General features: G+C 38.3%; 1 protein-coding gene across 2 annotated transcripts; it reads right to left on the bottom strand.

Annotated features, from left to right (window-relative positions):
- Nucleotides 1-336: 336 nt before the first annotated feature.
- On the bottom strand, nt 337-7,096 carry LOC124114415 (G2/M phase-specific E3 ubiquitin-protein ligase-like). Of its 2 annotated transcripts, XM_046474972.2 has the most exons (7): nt 6,054-7,096; nt 5,466-5,953; nt 4,849-4,950; nt 3,613-4,348; nt 3,255-3,427; nt 2,592-2,806; nt 337-2,342 (listed from the first exon to the last, which is right to left on the bottom strand). In XM_046474972.2, the coding sequence occupies exons 4-7, from the start codon at nt 3,799-3,801 to the stop codon at nt 2,122-2,124; spliced, it is 798 nt and encodes a 265-aa protein (XP_046330928.2). In that variant the 5' UTR covers nt 3,802-4,348; nt 4,849-4,950; nt 5,466-5,953; nt 6,054-7,096; the 3' UTR covers nt 337-2,121. The 2 variants fall into 2 exon arrangements, with proteins under 2 accessions (XP_046330928.2, XP_048238922.1); XM_048382965.1 differs by having other exon boundaries at nt 5,466-7,096.
- Between the last annotated feature and the right edge of the window lie 19,285 nt (nt 7,097-26,381).

Below are 26,381 nucleotides of genomic sequence, written 5' to 3'. Positions count from 1 at the left end.
TAAGTCTTTTTGGCAACATATGTTTTAGAAACAGACTGATCATGATGAACATAAATTAAATTATCAGATAGTTATCTGCAAGATTCAGTGTTTGTGGTATACATAAGCTCGTAATAATACAATATAGGATCCGTTCATGATCTTAAATTTTTAAAACCTATCCTAATATTACCATCAATATTTTGACGTCGAGTTTAAAATATTACTTACCGAACAAAATGGAATATTTATAGGATTTGTTTAAAAAATTGTGCTCAAAGACACATGCTCAGAATGGAAGGTGCACGACTCTTTACGTCGCACTTTGGTCAAATGAGCAGGTAATCCAATGAAATTCTGAATAAAATGTATACAGTTCACGTATCTGATGAACACGTATCTGATGCTACAAATAAACAAAAGAGCGACATATATTGCCCTTTAATCCACAACACATCTCCTGGACATACACCACACCCTTATCTCGCTGTTCATTCTGTCAGAAAGTATCGAATCGGTAACTGGTTTAGGAGTTTCACAATCCGTATTGGTGTGTTTAACGTATCTGCATGATGAAAAACGAATGTAACAAAGATATAAAAAAAATCAGTTTTAATTGTACCATGCTTACTTGAACACACATGTCAAAGCTGTAGTTTGCTGTTTGATAATCAGTTAATACACGTGTTTATGCATTATTTAACTGTGTAAAGAGTTCAATTCAAATATCATAACTACGATTTCAAAAGTGTTTAACGTATCTGGTGATAACTTTTGGGACAGATTCATGAATGTTCTCAGTCAAAGACAACTGACAATACTGAAATAATATTGTTCAAATACAGTTTCTATGTCAATTCTATTAACAAATAACATATTGCGTATTGGGAAAATGAGAAATATAGTTTGAAAGTTTGGATGTATATAGGCGAAGGACAAGAGTAGAAATGCAGTTATTGACTGTATTTCAAGTATAATTTGATATCAAATAATATATAAAACAATGTTTTCGTGAATATTCTTATTTAACCACATCTGGTATACATATCTAAATTTGTACTTGTCCATAAAATAGTAATGATGACTGAGGGATGTCAAAATTCAGCAAATCTCCACTTAATGGAGAATGAATGTTAAATTCACTGAAAGTGGAAGTACATCAAAGAATAGTAAATGGGGATTCAGTTTTCTCACAAAAATAATTCTTTAATGTCGGTTAAGAACGTAAAAACGTAAAATGTATAACATAAATTGTGTTCCCAGACTTGGTGACCCACGTTTTACTCACCAATATTTCACTTTCTTAACATTTTGGTTTCATTCATGAGATATGAAAACAATGTAAAATGTCTAAAATCTCTCAATACTGCGGAAATGAGTATTGTTTAACCAAAGTATTCATATTAGTCACTGAAGTTGATATAACAAATAAATAAATAGATTGTTCAGAGCCTTGTCTGAAAAACCAAACAAACACAGTGAATCAGCGACGGTTAAAATGTACTGTACAGTCACTGGCGCGCGGCGTTAAATTAGTGTTATAACCAAAACAGCAAACAAAAAACCTGACATAGTAAAAATATCTTTTATAAGAGACCCGTATCAGTCTAGCTCGCAATCGCCCGTCTTCTACAAAAAAAATAAAGATCGGACACTTCTGAAACACCTCTGCCGGTATGCTCACTTGAGACCCACTAAGAGTTTTTCAAAGTGTAAAAATTGCAATACCCAGAATCAATGGACGTCCAAAGAATGTTTTTAAAGCTGTTCTGTGTATTGCAATTTACAATTTGAAAAACTCTAAGCTGGTCTCAAGGGAGCATACCGGCAGAGAAGTGTCCAACCTTTACTCTTATGGAGAAGACGGGCGAGTGCGAGTTAACCTCATATAAAATATTTTTTTACTATATCGTTTTGGTTGTTGTTTTAACACGATTTAAAGACGCGTGCCTTTGTGTACAAACTCCCAGACACCGCAGTGGTAATGGTAGTTTTAACAAAACAATCTGTACTTTTTCTTCAAGCAGAAAATGCTGATCAAATAGGAAAGTCTTCCTCATACTATAGGTGTTCTTTACTGTCAACAATAATTATAGATAACAACTGTCAAAGGTTATCACGCAATACCAAACCCAACAGCATTCAACACTGCAACTCAAAGTTTTCTTTGAATTCGCTGTATTCATCATAGGACACAGGCAATCTTAAAATGCAGCTGCAGGTATTGGCTGTTGGATATCTCATGTTTGGTGAATCTGGCAGAAACTCAAGTCGTGGGTTTGTATCAAATCCACAAGGTGGTATGGATTCAGATCCAGTGTCGAACATCAATATGTCGGAGAATTGCAGTCTTGATTCCCCCTCTGAAATCACACCCATAAACAGGCATAGTTTATTATTTTTTAATTTAAAATTACAGTTATGCATATGTGCCTGCACTGTGCTAAATATACAAACATAAGACCAATTGCAGATACAAATGTAATGACTCCCTTCAGGGATATTAAATCATACATTACCAGTAAAACCTAAAAAATGCATTATAAGTCTCATTTGTATGTTCCCCATCAAAATCTTTATGAAAAATACCAAGTTTCATTTCATTTGAATACCTTTCACGTCACTCAGGTAGTCACTCCAATACGCCAATGTGGAAACTTCCTTTCGTCTTCTGTTTGTACCTTCAGGGTTCAGAACTGGCTTAAACAGTTCCGTGACGGTGTCCAAGCCAAGATTATCCACGGATTTGCAGAACAGATCACTGCAGGAAGATTGCTGTTTTCTCACTGTTTCTAGGACACCAAGTGTCGAAAGACCTTCTAAGAATCTGAAAACGTTAAATGTTGAGCATTAAATTCATTTAATATTATTTTCTCCGCTAATCCTAATGAGTATACATTAGCAGCATTATTACTTTCAGCAAACATAAAATTTAATCAATGACAGATTTGGAAACGTTTAACCACTGTTAGTGAAGATGCTTATTCACATATGTATAAAGATGGTATTGTTATGTTTCCAGAATGTTATTTCATTCTTTTTTCCAACTTTCACTCGCAAAACTCTAATGCATACTGTAATAACTGTCAATGTTTAGTCTGAAACCATGAAATTTCAAAATTCAAATACACAACATCTATACAAAGCACACTGACATATAATTTATTTTCCAACGAGAATGTATAAATATTCTAAAAGATGAAGGTATGTTTATTTTCATGAGGGTGGTATTAAATAAATGAATTGAGCAAACATTAGATTATACTTTCACTTACCTTGTCATACATGACTGAACTCGATCTACCATGTAGAACTGTACACACGCTCGGACGAGTCTCTCCTTGTCCTTCATATCCTGAAGGATTATACTGCATCCGGCCACTTCTAGGAAGCTGCTCATCTCTCCAGCAGCAGCCTGCAGCTCGTCCAGGTTATTGGCATTATTCACCTGTATTAAAACAACAATATCAAAACATGTAATTCAATGCGTTTATTTTAAAAGAAATATATACCGCCCCTTTCGTGTAGTTTTCTCCGTTCAGTTACAATCAAATGTATTGTTTTTGCCTATAGTTATGCATCAGATTTAGTCAGAAATTATTGATAAGAAGAGAAACAAAATTGAGTTTGTACACGGTGAAGCTTCTCGTAAATGTCTGTTCCACGGGGAAGGTCTGCCAAAACAATACTCGATTTGATGAAACTCGGTCCTTGTGTTATCCAGCTGTACATTTTCTCCGAAAATATCCGAGGTGGAGCACCGCCATGCGCCAGGGACAAAGAAATCAGCACACCCACAATAAAGTACAGATCTTTATCCATAGCTGAAATATAAATAAATTAGAGACGTTTACTTTACTATCAAAACACAACCTTCCTTGTGCTTCTAAAATGTATGAGAACAAATGAAGCACCTGCATATTCAAAAATGAAATCAGACCATTGTATGATGGAAGTATGGTGACCGGTGACCGAGGGAACATAAATGACCTACTTAGCATCTGTCAATATGTAATTTCAGCGCTACATAAATGGACTTATATGATACTGTTACAGTTTACCTCTTTGGTTCGGGATAATAAACTTATCACCAGTTGGCCCTGAGAACATCGGACTATCGTTGATCTCTCTTGCGACGAGACTAAAGAACTCCCTTCTTGGTCCACCTTCATCAATGGCACCTTCAGTTGTCCCCACATCATCCATGAATTTAACAGAAAGCGAACATTGTGGATCGAAAGAAGGACGCTTGATCGCTCTACTGGCACCATCTAACACCTTTCCTCTGACTACATTCAGGAGCGTTGTTCCTTTGTCCGGAGCAACTTTCTCTCTTATACCTATCACCACTTCGGAGGAATCCGGGCACCTTCAGTAATAACCAAAACTACATGAGATCGGGAATAAGGACTGCTAGCAACTATCACAAATTAAGATGTCACCTGTCAACCGCATCTTAAAGTTTGAACATAATACGCCAGGTCTCATAGATATGGGGGGCACGGGTGGCCCAGTCGTCTAAGGCGCTGCAATTCGCTGTGCAGAGTTGCGTCCCTTTGGCACGCCAGAAACCTATGATTGTGAGTTCGAATCCCGGTTCGTCCCGATTATGTTTCTAGGTTTGTCAGCACCATACCCGTGCTCGTGGGTTTCACCGAAGTGGTAAACGTCTTAGACCTGCATCACTTCGGGCTTTCCTCCCACATTAAGCTGACACGCCGTGATATAACTGGAATACTGTTAAAAGCGGCGTTAAACCAAACTCACTCACTCACTCATAGATATGATTCGTTGATCAGCCGTGGGGACGGTTTTAAGAGTGTACTTTTTGTATTCCTACATGGGTTTAATTGTGTAAGATACACATACTTTTCTATTCTTCCAGTGGACACAGTCTCACTTAGGCTTGCCTGGATGGCCGCCTGGAACTCTTCCTCGGAGTCAGAATATGTTATTAGTTCGGCATAGTCTCTGAAATATAATCAGAAAACAGCATTAAATTCGGTAATCAAATGTGACTTGTTTTACAGGAATTGCTACATTATAGAAGGAAATAGTCAAACTCAATTTTAATATGGCATGCGGGTCCCTAGCCAGGAAAACTAGTCAAACAGTCCCTTTAGCCACACTAACCTAAGTTAACTAACTTAAGTCAAACCTGTTGTCACAGAAACGTCAAACATAATAATCTGTAAAATTCATCAATAGCAAAAGCACCAGTTGAGCATGAGCCTGATCAGCATGCAAAGGTTCGTTTGGAAATATTTAACGGTTTCTGAGCTATGCACCGGAAACGATTTCGGGACGTACATGCGGACGGGCAGACGGACGGACGGACGCCGTATCATGATCCCCTGCCTACTTCGTTGTAGCGGGTTATAATATGTTTTGTCCCAATAAGTAGGCTCCAGCCACTTTGTTAAGATAAGACTAATTATATCCCCAAAACAGTTTGACTATAACCTTTGATAATGTTTCATACCTACCGCTGCATGTTGTATCCTGCTATTGATGTCGATGGAACAGAAGGACAGTTTATTTCCTGTGAAGTGGTCAGATGATCAGCGGTATTTTGTGAGGTGTTGGTTGATGGGTGTACTGTGAAGCGGTCAGATGATCAGCGGTATTTTGTGAGGTGTTGGTTGATGGGTGTACTGTGGAGTGGTCAGATGATCAGCGGTATTTTGTGAGGTGTTGGTTGATGGGTGTACTGTGGAGGGTGGCATGGTCAGAGGATTCAGCGGAGGCTGAGACGTGAAAGCGAGATGAAACGTTGACGATGCTGTGACAAGGGGTAATTCTGAAGACGAAGTCGTGGTGGAAGGGTATACTGTAGTTGATGACGTCGAGGTCGATGATCTGTTTGATTGACTTGCGGAAGGTGAGGTGTTTGATCGGTTTCGAGTCCTTCGACGAAGCAAAACTTCCCCACTTGGCGTTCCAAGGTCAAATTCTGGAAGTATTGTGTCTGAATCTGGAAAGTAAATTAATAAATATGCACCAAAATCAATTACAATCAACGCGTCAAACAATCTTGTATGCGATCCTGTTAAACCGTGATGTATGATACTCACCACTGTTGCCATCAGTGTCACTGACTAGACACCGTGGACTGCAAAGAAGGTAGAAGCGAATGGCTCCCGGATCCTTTTTTCCTCAATATAGTTTCCTAAATTAAAACTGCAGGATAGAGTGTCATTAAGATTTTCATTCCTTCCATTGACGACCTCTTAATCATAGTCAGTAGCATTTCCGAGAACGGAATTATTTCCGTTCACAAACAGCGCCGACTCTATTTTAGTCTTCAATGTGTCATATGTTGAATCCAGTGAAAATTCCATAACAATACAGTTCTTGTCTCCAAGTGGGGCTTTGATTGATTTAGCTATTCTCCAGCCATCTTTGTCGCGTTTTCGTTCATTAAGAAGTCGCATACCGATATTAATGGTTCTTGTGCTCTTTTTAGGTCTGCCCGCTGTGTTTGTAGTCTCTGGATTTGTTCTACTTGACCTCTTATTTCTTCTCAGCATGTCTAGCAATTTCTTCCTTCTTTCCCGTACATGGGACGCAGCTTGCAAATCTTCCGAGATGGTTGTACTTGGAGGTGTATGCTCTGTGTTAGCCGAAGGCGGGCTATCACAGAAATGTTTGAGCTTCGCAACATACCCCAAGGCTGTCAACCCTAATTTTTGAAAGTCACAGTTACCAAATATTGATACTGCTTCTGAGTCAACCTGAAACATCATGGTTAAGATCGTTTGGTTAAGATGAATTTTAAAATGCACAATCAGATTTCTGCAAGCTCGTTCAAATTCAGCAAACTGAATGTTATGTAGCCTATTGTACCCAGCTAACATACATGTATAACGTAATCCGAACGCGCAAGGTTGTGTTCTGGTTATTTCCCTCACAATGTTTAAGGCATAACGTTTCAAATACGTCAGACAGGAACGTGTTTTAATTTTAAACGCGGTTTGGGGTACGTTTAGGGAGGCGGATGAGATGCTATAGAAAAACTATGTTGAAAAGTACAGCGGCTCAGTTTCCATATGGCGCGGTTTTACCACTGCAAGACGCTAACCGCTAGGGGCTAGTGGTTAGTAAAACCGCGCCGATTGAAACAATTTATTTATGATGTAGTATTTCAATTGGCGCGGATAATAAAATCGAACAGTGCTCAATTATCTCGAACCCTGTGATGGGAACTTTAAAGAGGTTTTTTGCCTCTATGTCGTGCCATAAAGTCTGTCTAATTTCTTGAGGAATTTATCCGAGCGTTCTATCATTAAGCTATTGCGACTGGGATGAAAGTAATATATTTTAAATAGTAACTCTTGATTAAATCACGTAATTGTCGATGTTGAAATGGTCAGTTAATTCCGAGGCGAGAATATACGCTGTTTTACGTACGCTTATTAATTGATTAGAGCTATGAACTGACAGAGCTATGTACCACAAAGTAGACTTTATAACTCTCAGTCATGTAAAGAAACGAAAGTCGATAGATAATTTCATACTGATAAGCTTTAAAACAGACTAGAACATACCCACAACAATGTTAGTATCTGGAAAATATTGGGTTTCTTTTTCAAATATCAACAAAGCTACATTAAAAGATGCAGAAAGAAGTTCAAGCACACTAAATCTAAAGAATTTTTGTCTCCAAAACAACTGTATCTTAATTAACAACTTTAACTTCTAATTTGGGGAAAAGGAACAGTTTAATGAATACAAACAAGTCATTTAGACTGGCATGAGGAATATTTACTACTTTTGAAGTAAAGAAAAGTCTCGATAGTTTACTACACTGTATAATTAACAACATCTGCTTACAGTGATAAGAACTGTCGATTTAACCCGAACCAAAATGATTTAACCTCTTTTTATGTGAACAAGCTGTGATCGTTTAGTGGTGTCTTTAACAGTACCTTGTTAGATGTTTACATTATTGAAAGCGATTTAGTTTTGCAAATTTGATATCTATAATTCGGGCCCAAATAATTACAATTTAGACTGTTTCCATTTTTCCTGTAACTTACCTTGTTTTGTCGGAAACGTAACACTGTAGCTGTTTCTACACCAATGTCTTCGAGAAATACGCAGACCCTATAGGGAAATATATATACCATTATCAGTATCACAGACCTGCACATATTTTCAGCGGTAAAGATCGTATCTCTAGTTAACATCAACTTTATTTACTACTTGGCTAACATGTTATACTAGATAATCATGCATTTTACTGTGGTCAAGGATAGATGTCAACCACCCTACCTCATCAACTGTCCGTTTCATAATCGGCCGCTGCAACCAGTAGAGCAGACGAATTACAAATGGCTGTCGAGTATCAAAACGAGGCTTGTACATGCCACGTGACTTTCTACCGCGGTGGAAATATTATCACCGCGGTGGAAATAGTTTTCACCGCGGTGGAAATATTATCACCGCGGTGGAAATAGTTTTCTGTATTTTAATTTTAATTTTTGACAGTTTCGCTTTGGTTTTTGACATTTTCATTTTTGTTTTTGACATTTTCGCTTCACTTTCCAGCGATTCAGTATCTTCTTTATTCATGATTTATCACATATTTGTATGACAAATCGTGTTAATTTGCAAAAGGTTATGATAACAGTAAGTGAGATAACAAAATATTGAAAAACAAACCTCATGTCCCTTATGGGCCACCGTAGGTTTGGGATCGTACTTGACGTGTTGTCGTGTTCCCAGTCCCTGCATAACAGAGCTAGTAATGTTTAGGCGGTAGAGCACCTAATCATAGTCATATATAATATAGATAACCCTACAAGATGTACACACAGCGACAAAACCAAACAAGGTAACAATTCAAACATATTTCGGCCAAATCCAACTATTTTAATTTGTGGAGAAGGTTTCAAGTCGCAGAGGTCTACAAGCACAGATATTGCTACTGATCCCCCTTGGCTAGGCCTCGCGCCCTCGCAAAATTGTTTCGAAATTTATACCTCCAAAGTAGCCAAAACTTATAAAATGCCTTAGCTACGTCACAGTTAGACACTGATTTTCAGTATATTAGACTGTTTTTTTGATAATGATAGCAATTATCCCTGTTGTTTATCCAGATTCCCGATGGTTAATTTTGACTCGATCGCCGAATGACGAGGACGACGCCATGTTTGTTTATAAACAGTGAAAGTAGTCCTACTTGACCTTTGATATTTGCATCTCTATCCGCATATGACCCCAACGGATATCGTTTTTATCCGTTGGCTTTATCCTGCCGAGAAACCTGCCCATTATATGATAAATACTAGTACAATGTACTGTACCTGAATTTGGGTTCTGAACAGAGTTTTGTCTTGAACATTTATGAAGCACTTTGATATTGTGCATAGATTTTGTTGTTATTTTGAAGTTATTTTACTGTTGAGGTTATGATATTTCCCTCCTCTGCCATATATCTGAGTGACTGTACTTTACTGTAGTGGTTCAGATATTTCCCTTCCTCTGCCATATATCTCAGTGACAGTTACTTTACTGTTGAGGATGATATTTCCCTTCCTCTACCATATATCTCAGTGACAGTTACTTCACTGTTGAGGATGATATTTCCCTCCTCTGCCATATATCTCAGTGACAGTTACCTTACTGTTCAGGTTATGATATTTCCCTCCTCTGCCATATATCTCAGTGACAGTTACTTTACTGTTGAGGATGATATTTCCCTCCTCTGCCATATATCTCAGTGACAATTACTTTACTGTGGAGGTTATGATATTTCCCCCCTCTGCCATATATTTCAGTGACAGTTACTTTACTGTGGAGGTAATGATATTTCCCTTCCTCTACCATATATCTCAGTGACAGTTACTTTACTGTTAAGGATGATATTTCCCTCCTCTGCCATACATCACAGTGACAGTTACTTTACTGTTGAGGTTATGATATTTCCCCCCTCTGCCATATATATCAGTGACAGTTACTTTACTGTGGAGGTAATGATATTTCCCTTCCTCTACCGTATATCTCAGTGATAGTTACTTTACTGTTGAGGATGATATTTCCCTCCTCTGCCATATATCTCAGTGACAGTTACCTTACTGTTCAGGTTATGATATTTCCCTCCTCTGCCATATATCTCAGTGACAGTTACTTTACTGTTGAGGATGATATTTCCCTCGTCTGCCATATATCTCAGTGACAGTTACTTTACTGTGGAGGTTATGATATTTCCCTCCTCTGCCATATATCTCAGTGACAGTAACCTTACTGTTGAGATCATGATATTTCCCTTCCTCTACCATATATCTCAGTGACAGTTACTTTACTGTGGAGGTCATGATATTTCCCTCCTCTGCCATGTATCTCAGTGACAGTTACTTTACTGTTGAGGATGATATTTCCCTCCTCTGCCATATATCTCAGTGACAGTTACTTTACTGTTGAGGTTATGATATTTCCCTTCCTCTGCCATATATCGCAGTGACAGTTACTTTACTGTTGAGGATGATATTTCCCTTCCTCTGCCATATATCTCAGTGACAGTTACCTTACTTTTGAGGATGATATTTCCCTCCTCTGCCATATATCTCAGTGACAGTTACTTTACTGTTGAGGTCATGATATTTCCCTTCCTCTACCATATATCTCAGTGACATTTACTTTACTGTTGAGGTTATGATATTTCCCTTCCTCTACCATATATCTCAGTGACAGTTACTTTACTGTTGAGGTCATGATATTTCCCTTCCTCTACCATATATCTCAGTGACATTTACTTTACTGTTGAGGTTATGATATTTCCCTTCCTCTACCATATATCTCAGTGACAGTTACTTTACTGTTGAGGTTATGATATTTCCCTTCCTCTACCATATATCGCCGAGACAGTTACTTTACTGTTGAGTTTATGATATTTCCCTTCCTCTACCATATATCTCCGAGACAGTTACTTTACTGTTGAGGTTATGATATTTCCCTTCCTCTACCATATATCTCAGTGACAGTTACTTTACTGTTGAGGTTATGATATTTCCCTTCCTCTACCATATATCTCCGAGACAGTTACTTTACTGTGGAGGTTATGATATTCCTCTTCCTCTGCCATATATCTCAGTGACAGTTACTTTACTGTGGAGGTTATGATATTTCCCTTCCTCTACCATATATCTCAGTGACAGTTACTTTACTGTTGAGGTAATGATATTTCCCTTCCTCAACCATATATCTCAGTGACAGTTACTTTACTGTTGAGGTTATGATATTTCCCTCCTCTTCCATATATCTCAGTGACAGTTACCTTACTGTTGAGGTTATGATATTTCTCTTCCTCTGCCATATATCTCAGTGACAGTTACTTTACTGTTGAGGATGATATTTCCCTCCTCTGCCATATATCGCAGTGACAGTTACTTTACTGATGAGGATGATATTTCCCTCCTCTGCCATATATCTCAGTGACAGTTACTTTACTGTTGAGGATGATATTTCCCTCCTCTACCATATATCTCAGTGACAGTTACTTTACTGTGGAGGTTATGATATTTCCCTCCTCTGCCATATATCTCAGTGACAGTAACTTTACTGTTGAGATCATGATATTTCCCTTCCTCTACCATATATCTCAGTGACAGTTACTTTACTGTTGAGGTCATGATATTTCCCTCCTCTGCCATACATCACAGTGACAGTTACTTTACTGTTGAGGTTATGATATTTCCCTTCCTCTGCCATATATCTCAGTGACAGTTACTTTACTGTTGAGGATGATATTTCCCTCCTCTGCCATATATCTCAGTGACAGTTACCGTTACCTTACTGTTGAGGTTATGATATTTCCCTTCCTCTGCCATATATCTCAGTGACAGTTACTTTACTTTTGAGGATGATATTTCCCTCCTCTGCCATATATCTCAGTGACAGTTACTTCACTGTGGAGGTTATGATATTTCCCTTCCTCTACCATATATCTCCGAGACAGTTACTTTACTGTGGAGGTTATGATATTCCTCTTCCTCTGCCATATATCTCAATGACAGTTACTTTACTGTTGAGGTTATGATATTTCCCTTCCTCTACCATATATCTCCGAGACAGTTACTTTACTGTTGAGGTTATGATATTTCCCTTCCTCTACCATATATCTCCGAGACAGTTATTTTACTAATGAGGATGATATTTCCCTCCTCTGCCATATATCTCAGTGACAGTTACTTTACTGTTGAGGTTATGGTATTTTCCCCCTCTGCCATATATCTCAGTGACAGTTACTTTACTGTGGAGGTAATGATATTTCCCTTCCTCTACCATATATCTCAGTGACAGTTACTTTACTGTTGAGGATGATATTTCCCTCCTCTGCCATATATCTCAGTGACAGTTACCTTACTGTTCAGGTTATGATATTTGCCTCCTCTGCCATATATCTCAGTGACAGTTACCTTACTGTGGAGGTTATGATATTCCTCTTCCTCTGCCATATATCTCAGTGACAGTTACTTTACTGTGGAGGTTATGATATTTCCCTTCCTCTACGATATATCTCAGTGACAGTTACTTTACTGTTGAGGTAATGATATTTCCCTTCCTCAACCATATATCGCCGAGACAGTTACTTTACTGTTGAGGTTATGATATTTCCCTTCCTCTACCATATATCTCCGAGACAGTTACTTTACTGTTGAGGTTATGATATTTCCCTTCCTCTACCATATATCTCAGTGACAGTTACTTTACTGTTGAGGTTATGATATTTCCCTGCCTCTACCATATATCTCCGAGACAGTTACTTTACTGTGGAGGTTATGATATTCCTCTTCCTCTGCCATATATCTCAGTGACAGTTACTTTACTGTGGAGGTTATGATATTTCCCTTCCTCTTCCATATATCTCAGTGACAGTTACTTTACTGTTGAGGTAATGATATTTCCCTTCCTCTACCATATATCTCAGTGACAGTTACTTTACTGTTGAGGTTATGATATTTCCCTCCTCTGCCATATATCTCAGTGACAGTTACCTTACTGTTGAGGTTATGATATTTCTCTTCCTCTGCCATATATCTCAGTGACAGTTACCTTACTATTGAGGTTATGATATTTCTCTTCCTCTGCCATATATCTCAGTGACAGTTACTTTACTTTTGAGGATGATATTTCCCTCCTCTGCCATATATCTCTGTGACAGTTACTTTACTGATGAGGATGATATTTCCCTCCTCTGCCATATATCTCAGTGACAGTTACTTTACTGTTGAGGATGATATTTCCCTCCTCTACCATATATCTCAGTGACAGTTACTTTACTGTGGAGGTTATGATATTTCCCTCCTCTGCCATATATCTCAGTGACAGTAACTTTACTGTTGAGATCATGATATTTCCCTTCCTCTACCATATATCTCAGTGACAGTTACTTTACTGTTGAGGTCATGATATTTCCCTCCTCTGCCATACATCACAGTGACAGTTACTTTACTGTTGAGGTTATGATATTTCCCTTCCTCTGCCATATATCTCAGTGACAGTTACTTTACTGTTGAGGATGATATTTCCCTCCTCTGCCATATATCTCAGTGACAGTTACCGTTACCTTACTGTTGAGGTTATGATATTTCCCTTCCTCTGCCATATATCTCAGTGACAGTTACTTTACTTTTGAGGATGATATTTCCCTCCTCTGCCATATATCTCAGTGACAGTTACTTCACTGTGGAGGTTATGATATTTCCCTTCCTCTACCATATATCTCCGAGACAGTTACTTTACTGTGGAGGTTATGATATTCCTCTTCCTCTGCCATATATCTCAATGACAGTTACTTTACTGTTGAGGTTATGATATTTCCCTTCCTCTACCATATATCTCCGAGACAGTTACTTTACTGTTGAGGTTATGATATTTCCCTTCCTCTACCATATATCTCCGAGACAGTTATTTTACTAATGAGGATGATATTTCCCTCCTCTGCCATATATCTCAGTGACAGTTACTTTACTGTTGAGGTTATGGTATTTTCCCCCTCTGCCATATATCTCAGTGACAGTTACTTTACTGTGGAGGTAATGATATTTCCCTTCCTCTACCATATATCTCAGTGACAGTTACTTTACTGTTGAGGATGATATTTTCCTCCTCTGCCATATATCTCAGTGACAGTTACCTTACTGTTCAGGTTATGATATTTCCCTCCTCTGCCATATATCTCAGTGACAGTTACTTTACTGTGGAGGTTATGATATTCCTCTTCCTCTGCCATATATCTCAGTGACAGTTACTTTACTGTGGAGGTTATGATATTTCCCTTCCTCTACGATATATCTCAGTGACAGTTACTTTACTGTTGAGGTAATGATATTTCCCTTCCTCTACCATATATCTCAGTGACAGTTACTTTACTGTTGAGGTTATGATATTTCCCTCCTCTGCCATATATCTCAGTGACAGTTACCTTACTGTTGAGGTTATGATCTTTCTCTTCCTCTGCCATATATCTCAGTGACAGTTACCTTACTATTGAGGTTATGATATTTCTCTTCCTCTGCCATATATCTCAGTGACAGTTACTTTACTGATGAGGATGATATTTCCCTCCTCTGCCATATATCTCTGTGACAGTTACTTTACTGTTGAGGATGATATTTCCCTTCCTCTACCATATATCTCAGTGACAGTTACTTTACTGTTGAGGATGATATTTCCCTCCTCTGCCATATATCTCAGTGACAGTTACCTTACTGTTCAGGTTATGATATTTCCCTCCTCTGCCATATATCTCAGTGACAGTTACTTTACTGTGGAGGTTATGATATTCCTCTTCCTCTGCCATATATCTCAGTGACAGTTACTTTACTGTGGAGGTTATGATATTTCCCTTCCTCTACGATATATCTCAGTGACAGTTACTTTACTGTTGAGGTTATGATATTTCCCTCCTCTGCCATATATCTCAGTGACAGTTACCTTACTGTTGAGGTTATGATATTTCTCTTCCTCTGCCATATATCTCAGTGACAGTTACCTTACTATTGAGGTTATGATATTTCTCTTCCTCTGCCATATATCTCAGTGACAGTTACTTTACTGATGAGGATGATATTTCCCTCCTCTGCCATATATCTCAGTGACAGTTACTTTACTGTTGAGGATGATATTTCCCTCCTCTACCATATATCTCAGTGACAGTTACTTTACTGTGGAGGTTATGATATTTCCCTCCTCTGCCATATATATCAGTGACAGTAACCTTACTGTTGAGATCATGATATTTCCCTTCCTCTACCATATATCTCAGTGACAGTTACTTTACTGTTGAGGTCATGATATTTCCCTCCTCTGACATATATCTCAGTGACAGTTACTTTACTGTTGAGGTTATGATATTTCCCTTCCTCTGTCATATATCTCAGTGACAGTTACTTTACTGTTGAGGATGATATTTCCCTCCTCTGCCATATATCTCAGTGACAGTTACCGTTACCTTACTGTTGAGGTTATGATATTTCCCTTCCTCTTCCATATATCTCAGTGACAGTTACTTTACTGTTAAGGTTATGATATTTCCCTTCCTCTTCCATATATCTCAGTGACAGTTACTTTACTGTTGAGGTTATGATATTTCCCCCCTCTGCCATATATCTCAGTGACAGTTACTTTACTGTGGAGGTTATTATATTGCACTCCTCTGCCATATATCTCAGTGACAGTTACTTTACAGTTGAGGATGATATTTACCTTACTCTGCCATATATCTCCGTGACAGTTACCTTACTTTTGAGGATGATGTTTCCCTCCACTGCCATATATCTCAGTGACAGTTACTTTACTGCTGAGCATGATATTTCCCTTCCTATGCCATATATCTCAGTGACAGTTACTTTACTGTTGAGGTCATGATATTTCCCTTCCTCTACCATATATCTCAGTGACATTTACTTTACTGTTGAGGTTATGATATTTCCCTTCCTCTACCATATATCTCAGTGACAGTTACTTTACTGTTGAGGTTATGATATTTCCCTCCTCTGCCATATATCTCAGTGACAGTTACCTTACTGTTGAGGTTATGATATTTCTCTTCCTCTGCCATATATCTCAGTGACAGTTACTTTACTGTTGAGGATGATATTTCCCTCCTCTGCCATATATCTCAGTGACAGTTACTTTACTGATGAGGATGATATTTCCCTCCTCTGCCATATATCTCAGTGACAGTTACTTTACTGTTGAGGATGATATTTCCCTCCTCTACCATATATCTCAGTGACAGTTACTTTACTGTGGAGGTTATGATATTTCCCTCCTCTGCCATATATCTCAGTGACAGTAACTTTACTGTTGAGATCATGATATTTCCCGTCCTCTACCATATATCTCAGTGACAGTTACTTTACTGTTGAGGTCATGATATTTCCCTCCTCTCCCATATATCTCAGTGACAGTTACTTTACTGTTGAGGATGATATTTCCCTCCTCTGCCATATATCTCAGTGACAGTTACTTTACTGTTGAGGTTATGATATTTCCCTTCCTCTTCCATATATCTCAGTGACAGTTACTTTACTGTTGAGGATGATATTTCCCTCCTCTGCCATATATCTCAGTGACAGTTACTTTACTGTTGAGGTTATGATATTTCCCTTCCTCTTCCATATATCTCAGTGACAGTTACTTTACTGTTAAGGTTATGATATTTCCCTTCCTCTACCATATATCTCAGTGACAGTTACCTTACTGTTCAGGTTATGATATTTCCCTCCTCTGCCATATATCTCAGTGACAGTTACTTTACTGTTGAGGATGATATTTCCCTCCTCTGCCATATATCTCAGTGACAGTTACTTTACTGTTGAGGATATTTCCCTCCTCTGCCATATATCTCAGTGACAGTTACTTTACTGTTGAGGATGATATTTCCCTCCTCTGCCATATATCTCAGTGACAGTTACTTTACTGTTGAGGTTATGATATTTCCCTTCCTCTTCCATATATCTCAGTGACAGTTACTTTACTGTTGAGGATGATATTTCCCTCCTCTGCCATATATCTCAGTGACAGTTACTTTACTGTTGAGGTTATGATATTTCCCTTCCTCTTCCATATATCTCAGTGACAGTTACTTTACTGTTAAGGTTATGATATTTCCCTTCCTCTACCATATATCTCAGTGACAGTTACCTTACTGTTCAGGTTATGATATTTCCCTCCTCTTCCATATATCTCAGTGACAGTTACTTTACTGTTGAGGATGATATTTCCCTCCTCTGCCATATATCTCAGTGACAGTTACTTTACTGTTGAGGATATTTCCCTCCTCTGCCATATATCTCAGTGACAGTTACTTTACTGTTGAGGATGATATTTTCCTTCCTCTGCCATATATCTCAGTGACAGTTACTTTACTGTTGAGGTTATGATATTTCCCTCCTCTTCCATATATCTCAGTGACAGTTACTTTACTGTGGAGGTAATGATATTTCCCTTCCTCTACCATATATCTCCGAGACAGTTACTTTACTGTGGAGGTTATGATATTCCTCTTCCTCTACCATATATCTCAGTGACAGTGACTTTACTGTGGAGGTTATGATATTTCCCTTCCTCTACCATATATCTCAGTGACAGTTACTTTACTGTTGAGTTGATGATATTTCCCTTCCTCTACCATATATCTCCGAGACAGTTACTTTACTGTGGAGGTTATGATATTCCTCTTCCTCTGCCATATATCTCAGTGACAGTTACTTTACTGTGGAGGTTATGATATTTCCCTTCCTCTACCATATATCTCAGTGACAGTTACTTTACTGTTGAGGTCATGATATTTCCCTTCCTCTACCATATATCTCAGTGACAGTTACTTTACTGTTGAGGTTATGATATTTCCCTCCTCTGCCATATATCTCAGTGACAGTTACCTTACTGTTGAGGTTATGATATTTCTCTTCCTCTGCCATATATCTCAGTGACAGTTACTTTACTGTTGAGGATGATATTTCCCTCCTCTGCCATATATCTCAGTGACAGTTACTTTACTGTTGAGGTTATGATATTTCCCTTCCTCTTCCATATATCTCAGTGACAGTTACTTTACTGTTGAGGATGATATTTCCCTCCTCTGCCATATATCTCAGTGACAGTTACTTTACTGTTGAGGTTATGATATTTCCCTTCCTCTTCCATATATCTCAGTGACAGTTACTTTACTGTTAAGGTTATGATATTTCCCTTCCTCTACCATATATCTCAGTGACAGTTACCTTACTGTTCAGGTTATGATATTTCCCTCCTCTTCCATATATCTCAGTGACAGTTACTTTACTGTTGAGGATGATATTTCCCTCCTCTGCCATATATCTCAGTGACAGTTACTTTACTGTTGAGGATATTTCCCTCCTCTGCCATATATCTCAGTGACAGTTACTTTACTGTTGAGGATGATATTTTCCTTCCTCTGCCATATATCTCAGTGACAGTTACTTTACTGTTGAGGTTATGATATTTCCCTCCTCTTCCATATATCTCAGTGACAGTTACTTTACTGTGGAGGTAATGATATTTCCCTTCCTCTACCATATATCTCCGAGACAGTTACTTTACTGTGGAGGTTATGATATTCCTCTTCCTCTACCATATATCTCAGTGACAGTGACTTTACTGTGGAGGTTATGATATTTCCCTTCCTCTACCATATATCTCAGTGACAGTTACTTTACTGTTGAGTTGATGATATTTCCCTTCCTCTACCATATATCTCCGAGACAGTTACTTTACTGTGGAGGTTATGATATTCCTCTTCCTCTGCCATATATCTCAGTGACAGTTACTTTACTGTGGAGGTTATGATATTTCCCTTCCTCTACCATATATCTCAGTGACAGTTACTTTACTGTTGAGGTCATGATATTTCCCTTCCTCTACCATATATCTCAGTGACAGTTACTTTACTGTTGAGGTTATGATATTTCCCTCCTCTGCCATATATCTCAGTGACAGTTACCTTACTGTTGAGGTTATGATATTTCTCTTCCTCTGCCATATATCTCAGTGACAGTTACTTTACTGTTGAGGATGATATTTCCCTCCTCTGCCATATATCTCAGTGACAGTTACTTTACTGATGAGGATGATATTTCCCTCCTCTGCCATATATCTCAGTGACAGTTACTTTACTGTTGAGGATGTTATTTCCCTCCTCTACCATATATCTCAGTGACAGTTACTTTATGTGGAGATTATGATATTTCCCTCCTCTGCCATATATCTCAGTGACAGTAACTTTACTGTTGAGATCATGATATTTCCCTTCCTCTACCATATATCTCAGTGACAGTTACTTTACTGTTGAGGTCATGATATTTCCCTCCTCAGCCATATATCTCAGTGACAGTAACTTTACTGTTGAGGATGATATTTCCCTCCTCTGCCATATATCTCAGTGACAGTTACTTTACTGTTCAGGTTATGATATTTCCCTTCCTCTGCCATATATCTCAGTGACAGTTACTTTACTGTTGAGGGTGATATTTCCCTCCTCTGCCATATATCTCAGTGACAGTTACCTTACTGTTGAGGTTATGATATTTCCCTTCCTCTTCCATATATCTCAGTGACAGTTACTTTACTGTTAAGGTTATGATATTTCCCTTCCTCTACCATATATCTCAGTGACAGTTACCTTACTGTTCAGGTTATGATATTTCCCTCCTCTGCCATATATCTCAGTGACAGTTACTTTACTGTTGAGGATGATATTTCCCTCCTCTGCCAACTATCTCAGTGACAGTTACTTTACTGTTGAGGATGATATTTCCCTCCTCTAATATATATCTCAGTGACAGTTACTTTACTGTTGAGGATGATATTTCCCTCCTCTGCCATATATCTCAGTGACAGTTACTTTACTGTTGAGATCATAATATTTCCCTCCTCTACCATATATCTCAGTGACAGTTACTTTACTTTTGAGGTTATGATATGTCCCTCCTCTTCCATATATCTCAGTGACAGTTACTTTACTGTGGAGGTAATGATATTTCCCTTCCTCTACCATGTATCTCCGAGACAGTTAATTTACTGTGGAGGTTATGATATTCCTCTTCCTCTGCCATATATCTCAGTGACAGTTACTTTACTGTGGAGGTTATGATATTTCCCTTCCTCTACCATATATCTCAGTGACAGTTACTTTACTGTTGAGTTTATGATATTTCCCTTCCTCTACCATATATCTCCGAGACAGTTACTTTACTGTGGAGGTTATGATATACCTCTTCCTCTGCCATATATCTCAGTGACAGTTACTTTACTGTGGAGGTTATGATATTTCCCTTCCTCTACCATATATCTCAGTGACAGTTACTTTACTGTTGAGGTCATGATATTTCCCTTCCTCTACCATATATCTCAGTGACAGTTACTTTACTGTTGAGGTTATGATATTTCCCTCCTCTGCCATATATCTCAGTGACAGTTACCTTACTGTTGAGGTTATGATATTTCTCTTCCTCTGCCATATATCTCAGTGACAGTTACTTTACTGTTGAGGATGATATTTCCCTCCTCTGCCATATATCTCAGTGACAGTTACTTTACTGATGAGGATGATATTTCCCTCCTCTGCCATATATCTCAGTGACAGTTACTTTACTGTTGAGGATGATATTTCCCTCCTCTACCATATATCTCAGTGACAGTTACTTTACTGTGGAGATTATGATATTTCCCTCCTCTGCCATATATCTCAGTGACAGTAACTTTACTGTTGAGATCATGATATTTCCCTTCCTCTACCATATATCTCAGTGACAGTTACTTTACTGTTGAGGTCATGATATTTCCCTCCTCTGCCATATATCTCAGTGACAGTAACTTTACTGTTGAGGATGATATTTCCCTCCTCTGCCATATATCTCAGTGACAGTTACTTTACTGTTCAGGTTATGATATTTCCCTTCCTCTGCCATATATCTCAGTGACAGTTACTTTACTGTTGAGGGTGATATTTCCCTCCTCTGCCATATATCTCAGTGACAGTTACCTTACTGTTGAGGTTATGATATTTCCCTTCCTCTTCCATATATCTCAGTGACAGTTACTTTACTGTTAAGGTTATGATATTTCCCTTCCTCTACCATATATCTCAGTGACAGTTACCTTACTGTTCAGGTTATGATATTTCCCTCCTCTGCCATATATCTCAGTGACAGTTACTTTACTGTTGAGGATGATATTTCCCTCCTCTGCCAAATATCTCAGTGACAGTTACTTTACTGTTGAGGATGATATTTCCCTCCTCTAATATATATCTCAGTGACAGTTACTTTACTGTTGAGGATGATATTTCCCTCCTCTGCCATATATCTCAGTGACAGTTACTTTACTGTTGAGATCATAATATTTCCCTCCTCTACCATATATCTCAGTGACAGTTACTTTACTTTTGAGGTTATGATATGTCCCTCCTCTTCCATATATCTCAGTGACAGTTACTTTACTGTGGAGGTAATGATATTTCCCTTCCTCTACCATGTATCTCCGAGACAGTTAATTTACTGTGGAGGTTATGATATTCCTCTTCCTCTGCCATATATCTCAGTGACAGTTACTTTACTGTGGAGGTTATGATATTTCCCTTCCTCTACCATATATCTCAGTGACAGTTACTTTACTGTTGAGGTAATGATATTTCCCTTCCTCTACCATAAATCTCAGTGACAGTTACTTTACTGTTGAGTTTATGATATTTCCCTTCCTCTACTATATATCTCAGTGACAGTTACTTTACTGTTGAGGTAATGATATGTCCCTCCTCTTCCATATATCTCAGTGAGAGTTACTTTACTGTGGAGGTAATGATATTTCCCTTCCTCTACCATGTATCTCCGAGACAGTTACTTTACTGTTGAGGTTAAGATATTCCTCTTCCTCTGCCATATATCTCAGTGACAGTTACTTTACTGTGGAGGTTATGATATTTCCCTTCCTCTACCATACATCTCAGTGACAGTTACTTTACTGTTGAGGTAATGATATTTCCCTCCTCTGCCATATATCTCAGTGACAGTTACTTTACTGATGAGGATGATATTTCCCTCCTCTGCCATATATCTCAGTGACAGTTACTTTACTGTTGAGGATGATATTTCCCTCCTCTACCATACATCTCAGTGACAGTTACTTTACTGTTGAGGTTATGATATTTCCCTCCTCTTCCATATATCTCAGTGACAGTTACCTTACTGTTGAGGTTATGATATTTCTCTTCCTCTGCCATATATCTCAGTGACAGTTACTTTACTTTTGAGGATGATATTTCCCTCCTCTGCCATATATCTCAGTGACAGTTACTTTACTGATGAGGATGATATTTCCCTCCTCTGCCATATATCTCAGTGACAGTTACTTTACTGTTGAGCTTATGATATTTCCATCCTCTACCATATATCTCAGTGACAGTTACTTTACTGTTGAGGTTATGATATTTCCCTTCCTCTGTCATATATCTCAGTGACAGTTACTTTACTGTGGAGGTTATGATATTTCCCTTCCTCTACCATATATCTCAGTGACAGTTACTTTACTGTTGAGTTTATGATATTTCCCTTCCTCTACCATATATCTCCGAGACAGTTACTTTACTGTGGAGGTTATGATATACCTCTTCCTCTGCCATATATCTCAGTGACAGTTACTTTACTGTGGAGGTTATGATATTTCCCTTCCTCTACCATATATCTCAGTGACAGTTACTTTACTGTTGAGGTCATGATATTTCCCTTCCTCTACCATATATCTCAGTGACAGTTACTTTACTGTTGAGGTTATGATATTTCCCTCCTCTGCCATATATCTCAGTGACAGTTACCTTACTGTTGAGGTTATGATATTTCTCTTCCTCTGCCATATATCTCAGTGACAGTTACTTTACTGTTGAGGATGATATTTCCCTCCTCTGCCATATATCTCAGTGACAGTTACTTTACTGATGAGGATGATATTTCCCTCCTCTGCCATATATCTCAGTGACAGTTACTTTACTGTTGAGGATGATATTTCCCTCCTCTACCATATATCTCAGTGACAGTTACTTTACTGTTGAGCTTATGATATTTCCATCCTCTACCATATATCTCAGTGACAGTTACTTTACTGTGGAGGTTATGATATTTCCCTCCTCTGCCATATATCTCAGTGACAGTAACTTTACTGTTGAGATCAAGATATTTCCCTTCCTCTACCATATATCTCAGTGACAGTTACTTTACTGTTGAGGTCATGATATTTCCCTCCTCTGCCATACATCACAGTGACAGTTACTTTACTGTTGAGGTTATGATATTTCCCTTCCTCTGCCATATATCTCAGTGACAGTTACTTTACTGTTGAGGATGATATTTCCCTCCTCTGCCAACTATCTCAGTGACAGTTACCGTTACCTTACTGTTGAGGTTATGATATTTCCCTTCCTCTGCCATATATCTCAGTGACAGTTACTTTACTTTTGAGGATGATATTTCCCTCCTCTGCCATATATCTCAGTGACAGTTACTTCACTGTGGAGGTTATGATATTTCCCTTCCTCTACCATATATCTCCGAGACAGTTACTTTACTGTGGAGGTTATGATATTCCTCTTCCTCTGCCATATATCTCAATGACAGTTACTTTACTGTTGAGGTTATGATATTTCCCTTCCTCTACCATATATCTCCGAGACAGTTACTTTACTGTTGAGGTTATGATATTTCCCTTCCTCTACCATATATCTCCGAGACAGTTATTTTACTAATGAGGATGATATTTCCCTCCTCTGCCATATATCTCAGTGACAGTTTCTTTACTGTTGAGGTTATGGTATTTTCCCCCTCTGCCATATATCTCAGTGACAGTTACTTTACTGTGGAGGTAATGATATTTCCCTTCCTCTACCATATATCTCAGTGACAGTTACTTTACTGTTGAGGATGATATTTCCCTCCTCTGCCATATATCTCAGTGACAGTTACCTTACTGTTCAGGTTATGATATTTCCCTCCTCTGCCATATATCTCAGTGACAGTTACTTTACTGTGGAGGTTATGATATTCCTCTTCCTCTGCCATATATCTCAGTGACAGTTACTTTACTGTGGAGGTTATGATATTTCCCTTCCTCTACGATTTATCTCAGTGACAGTTACTTTACTGTTGAGGTAATGATATTTCCCTTCCTCTACCATATATCGCCGAGACAGTTACTTTACTGTTGAGGTTATGATATTTCCCTTCCTCTACCATATATCTCCGAGACAGTTACTTTACTGTTGAGGTTATGATATTTCCCTTCCTCTACCATATATCTCAGTGACAGTTACTTTACTGTTGAGGTTATGATATTTCCCTGCCTCTACCATATATCTCCGAGACAGTTACTTTACTGTGGAGGTTATGATATTCCTCTTCCTCTGCCATATATCTCAGTGACAGTTACTTTACTGTGGAGGTTATGATATTTCCCTTCCTCTACCATATATCTCAGTGACAGTTACTTTACTGTTGAGGTAATGATATTTCCCTTCCTCTACCATATATCTCAGTGACAGTTACTTTACTGTTGAGGTTATGATATTTCCCTCCTCTTCCATATATCTCAGTGACAGTTACCTTACTGTTGAGGTTATGATATTTCTCTTCCTCTGCCATATATCTCAGTGCCAGTTACTTTACTGTTGAGGATGATATTTCCCTCCTCTGCCATATATCTCAGTGACATTTACTTTACTGATAAGGATGATATTTCCCTCCTCTGCCATATATCTCAGTGACAGTTACTTTACTGTTGAGGATGATATTTCCCTCCTCTACCATATATCTCAGTGACAGTTACTTTACTGTGGAGGTCATGATATTTCCCTCCTCTGCCATATATCTCAGTGACAGTAACTTTACTGTTGAGATCATGATATTTCCCTTCCTCTACCATATATCTCAGTGACAGTTACTTTACTGTTGAGGTCATGATATTTCCCTCCTCTGCCATACATCACAGTGACAGTTACTTTACTGTTGAGGTTATGATATTTCCCTTCCTCTGCCATATATCTCAGTGACAGTTACTTTACTGTTGAGGATGATATTTCCCTCCTCTGCCATATATCTCAGTGACAGTTACCGTTACCTTACTGTTGAGGTTATGATATTTCTCTTCCTCTGCCATATATCTCAGTGACAGTTACTTTACTGTTGAGGTCATGATATTTCCCTCCTCTGCCATACATCACAGTGACAGTTACTTTACTGTTGAGGTTATGATATTTCCCTTCCTCTGCCATATATCTCAGTGACAGTTACTTTACTGTTGAGGATGATATTTCCCTCCTCTGCCATATATCTCAGTGACAGTTACCGTTACCTTACTGTTGAGGTTATGATATTTCCCTTCCTCTGCCATATATCTCAGTGACAGTTACTTTACTTTTGAGGATGATATTTCCCTCCTCTGCCATATATCTCAGTGACAGTTACTTCACTGTGGAGGTTATGATATTTCCCTTCCTCTACCATATATCTCCGAGACAGTTACTTTACTGTGGAGGTTATGATATTCCTCTTCCTCTGCCATATATCTCAATGACAGTTACTTTACTGTTGAGGTTATGATATTTCCCTTCCTCTACCATATATCTCCGAGACAGTTACTTTACTGTTGAGGTTATGATATTTCCCTTCCTCTACCATATATCTCAGTGACAGTTACTTTACTGTTGAGGATGATATTTCCCTCCTCTGCCATATATCTCAGTGACAGTTACCTTACTGTTCAGGTTATGATATTTCCCTCCTCTGCCATATATCTCAGTGACAGTTACTTTACTGTGGAGGTTATGATATTCCTCTTCCTCTGCCATATATCTCAGTGACAGTTACTTTACTGTGGAGGTTATGATATTTCCCTTCCTCTACGATATATCTCAGTGACAGTTACTTTCCTGTTGAGGTAATGATATTTCCCTTCCTCTACCATATATCTCAGTGACAGTTACTTTACTGTTGAGGTTATGATATTTCCCTCCTCTGCCATATATCTCAGTAACAGTTACCTTACTGTTGAGGTTATGATATTTCTCTTCCTCTGCCATATATCTCAGTGACAGTTACCTTACTATTGAGGTTATGATATTTCTCTTCCTCTGCCATATATCTCAGTGACAGTTACTTTACTGTTGAGGATGATATTTCCCTCCTCTGCCATATATCTCTGTGACAGTTACTTTACTGATGAGGATGATATTTCCCTCCTCTGCCATATATCTCAGTGACAGTTACTTTACTGTTGAGGATGATATTTCCCTCCTCTACCATATATCTCAGTGACAGTAACTTTACTGTGGAGGTTATGATATTTCCCTCCTCTGCCATATATATCAGTGACAGTAACCTTACTGT

Source organism: Haliotis rufescens, unplaced genomic scaffold, assembly GCF_023055435.1.
Source record: "Haliotis rufescens isolate VD_foot unplaced genomic scaffold, xgHalRufe1.0.p SCAF_42, whole genome shotgun sequence".
NCBI lineage: Eukaryota > Metazoa > Mollusca > Gastropoda > Lepetellida > Haliotidae > Haliotis > Haliotis rufescens.
Note: the sequence above shows the minus strand (reverse complement) of the source record. Positions and strands in the feature narration are given on the sequence as shown.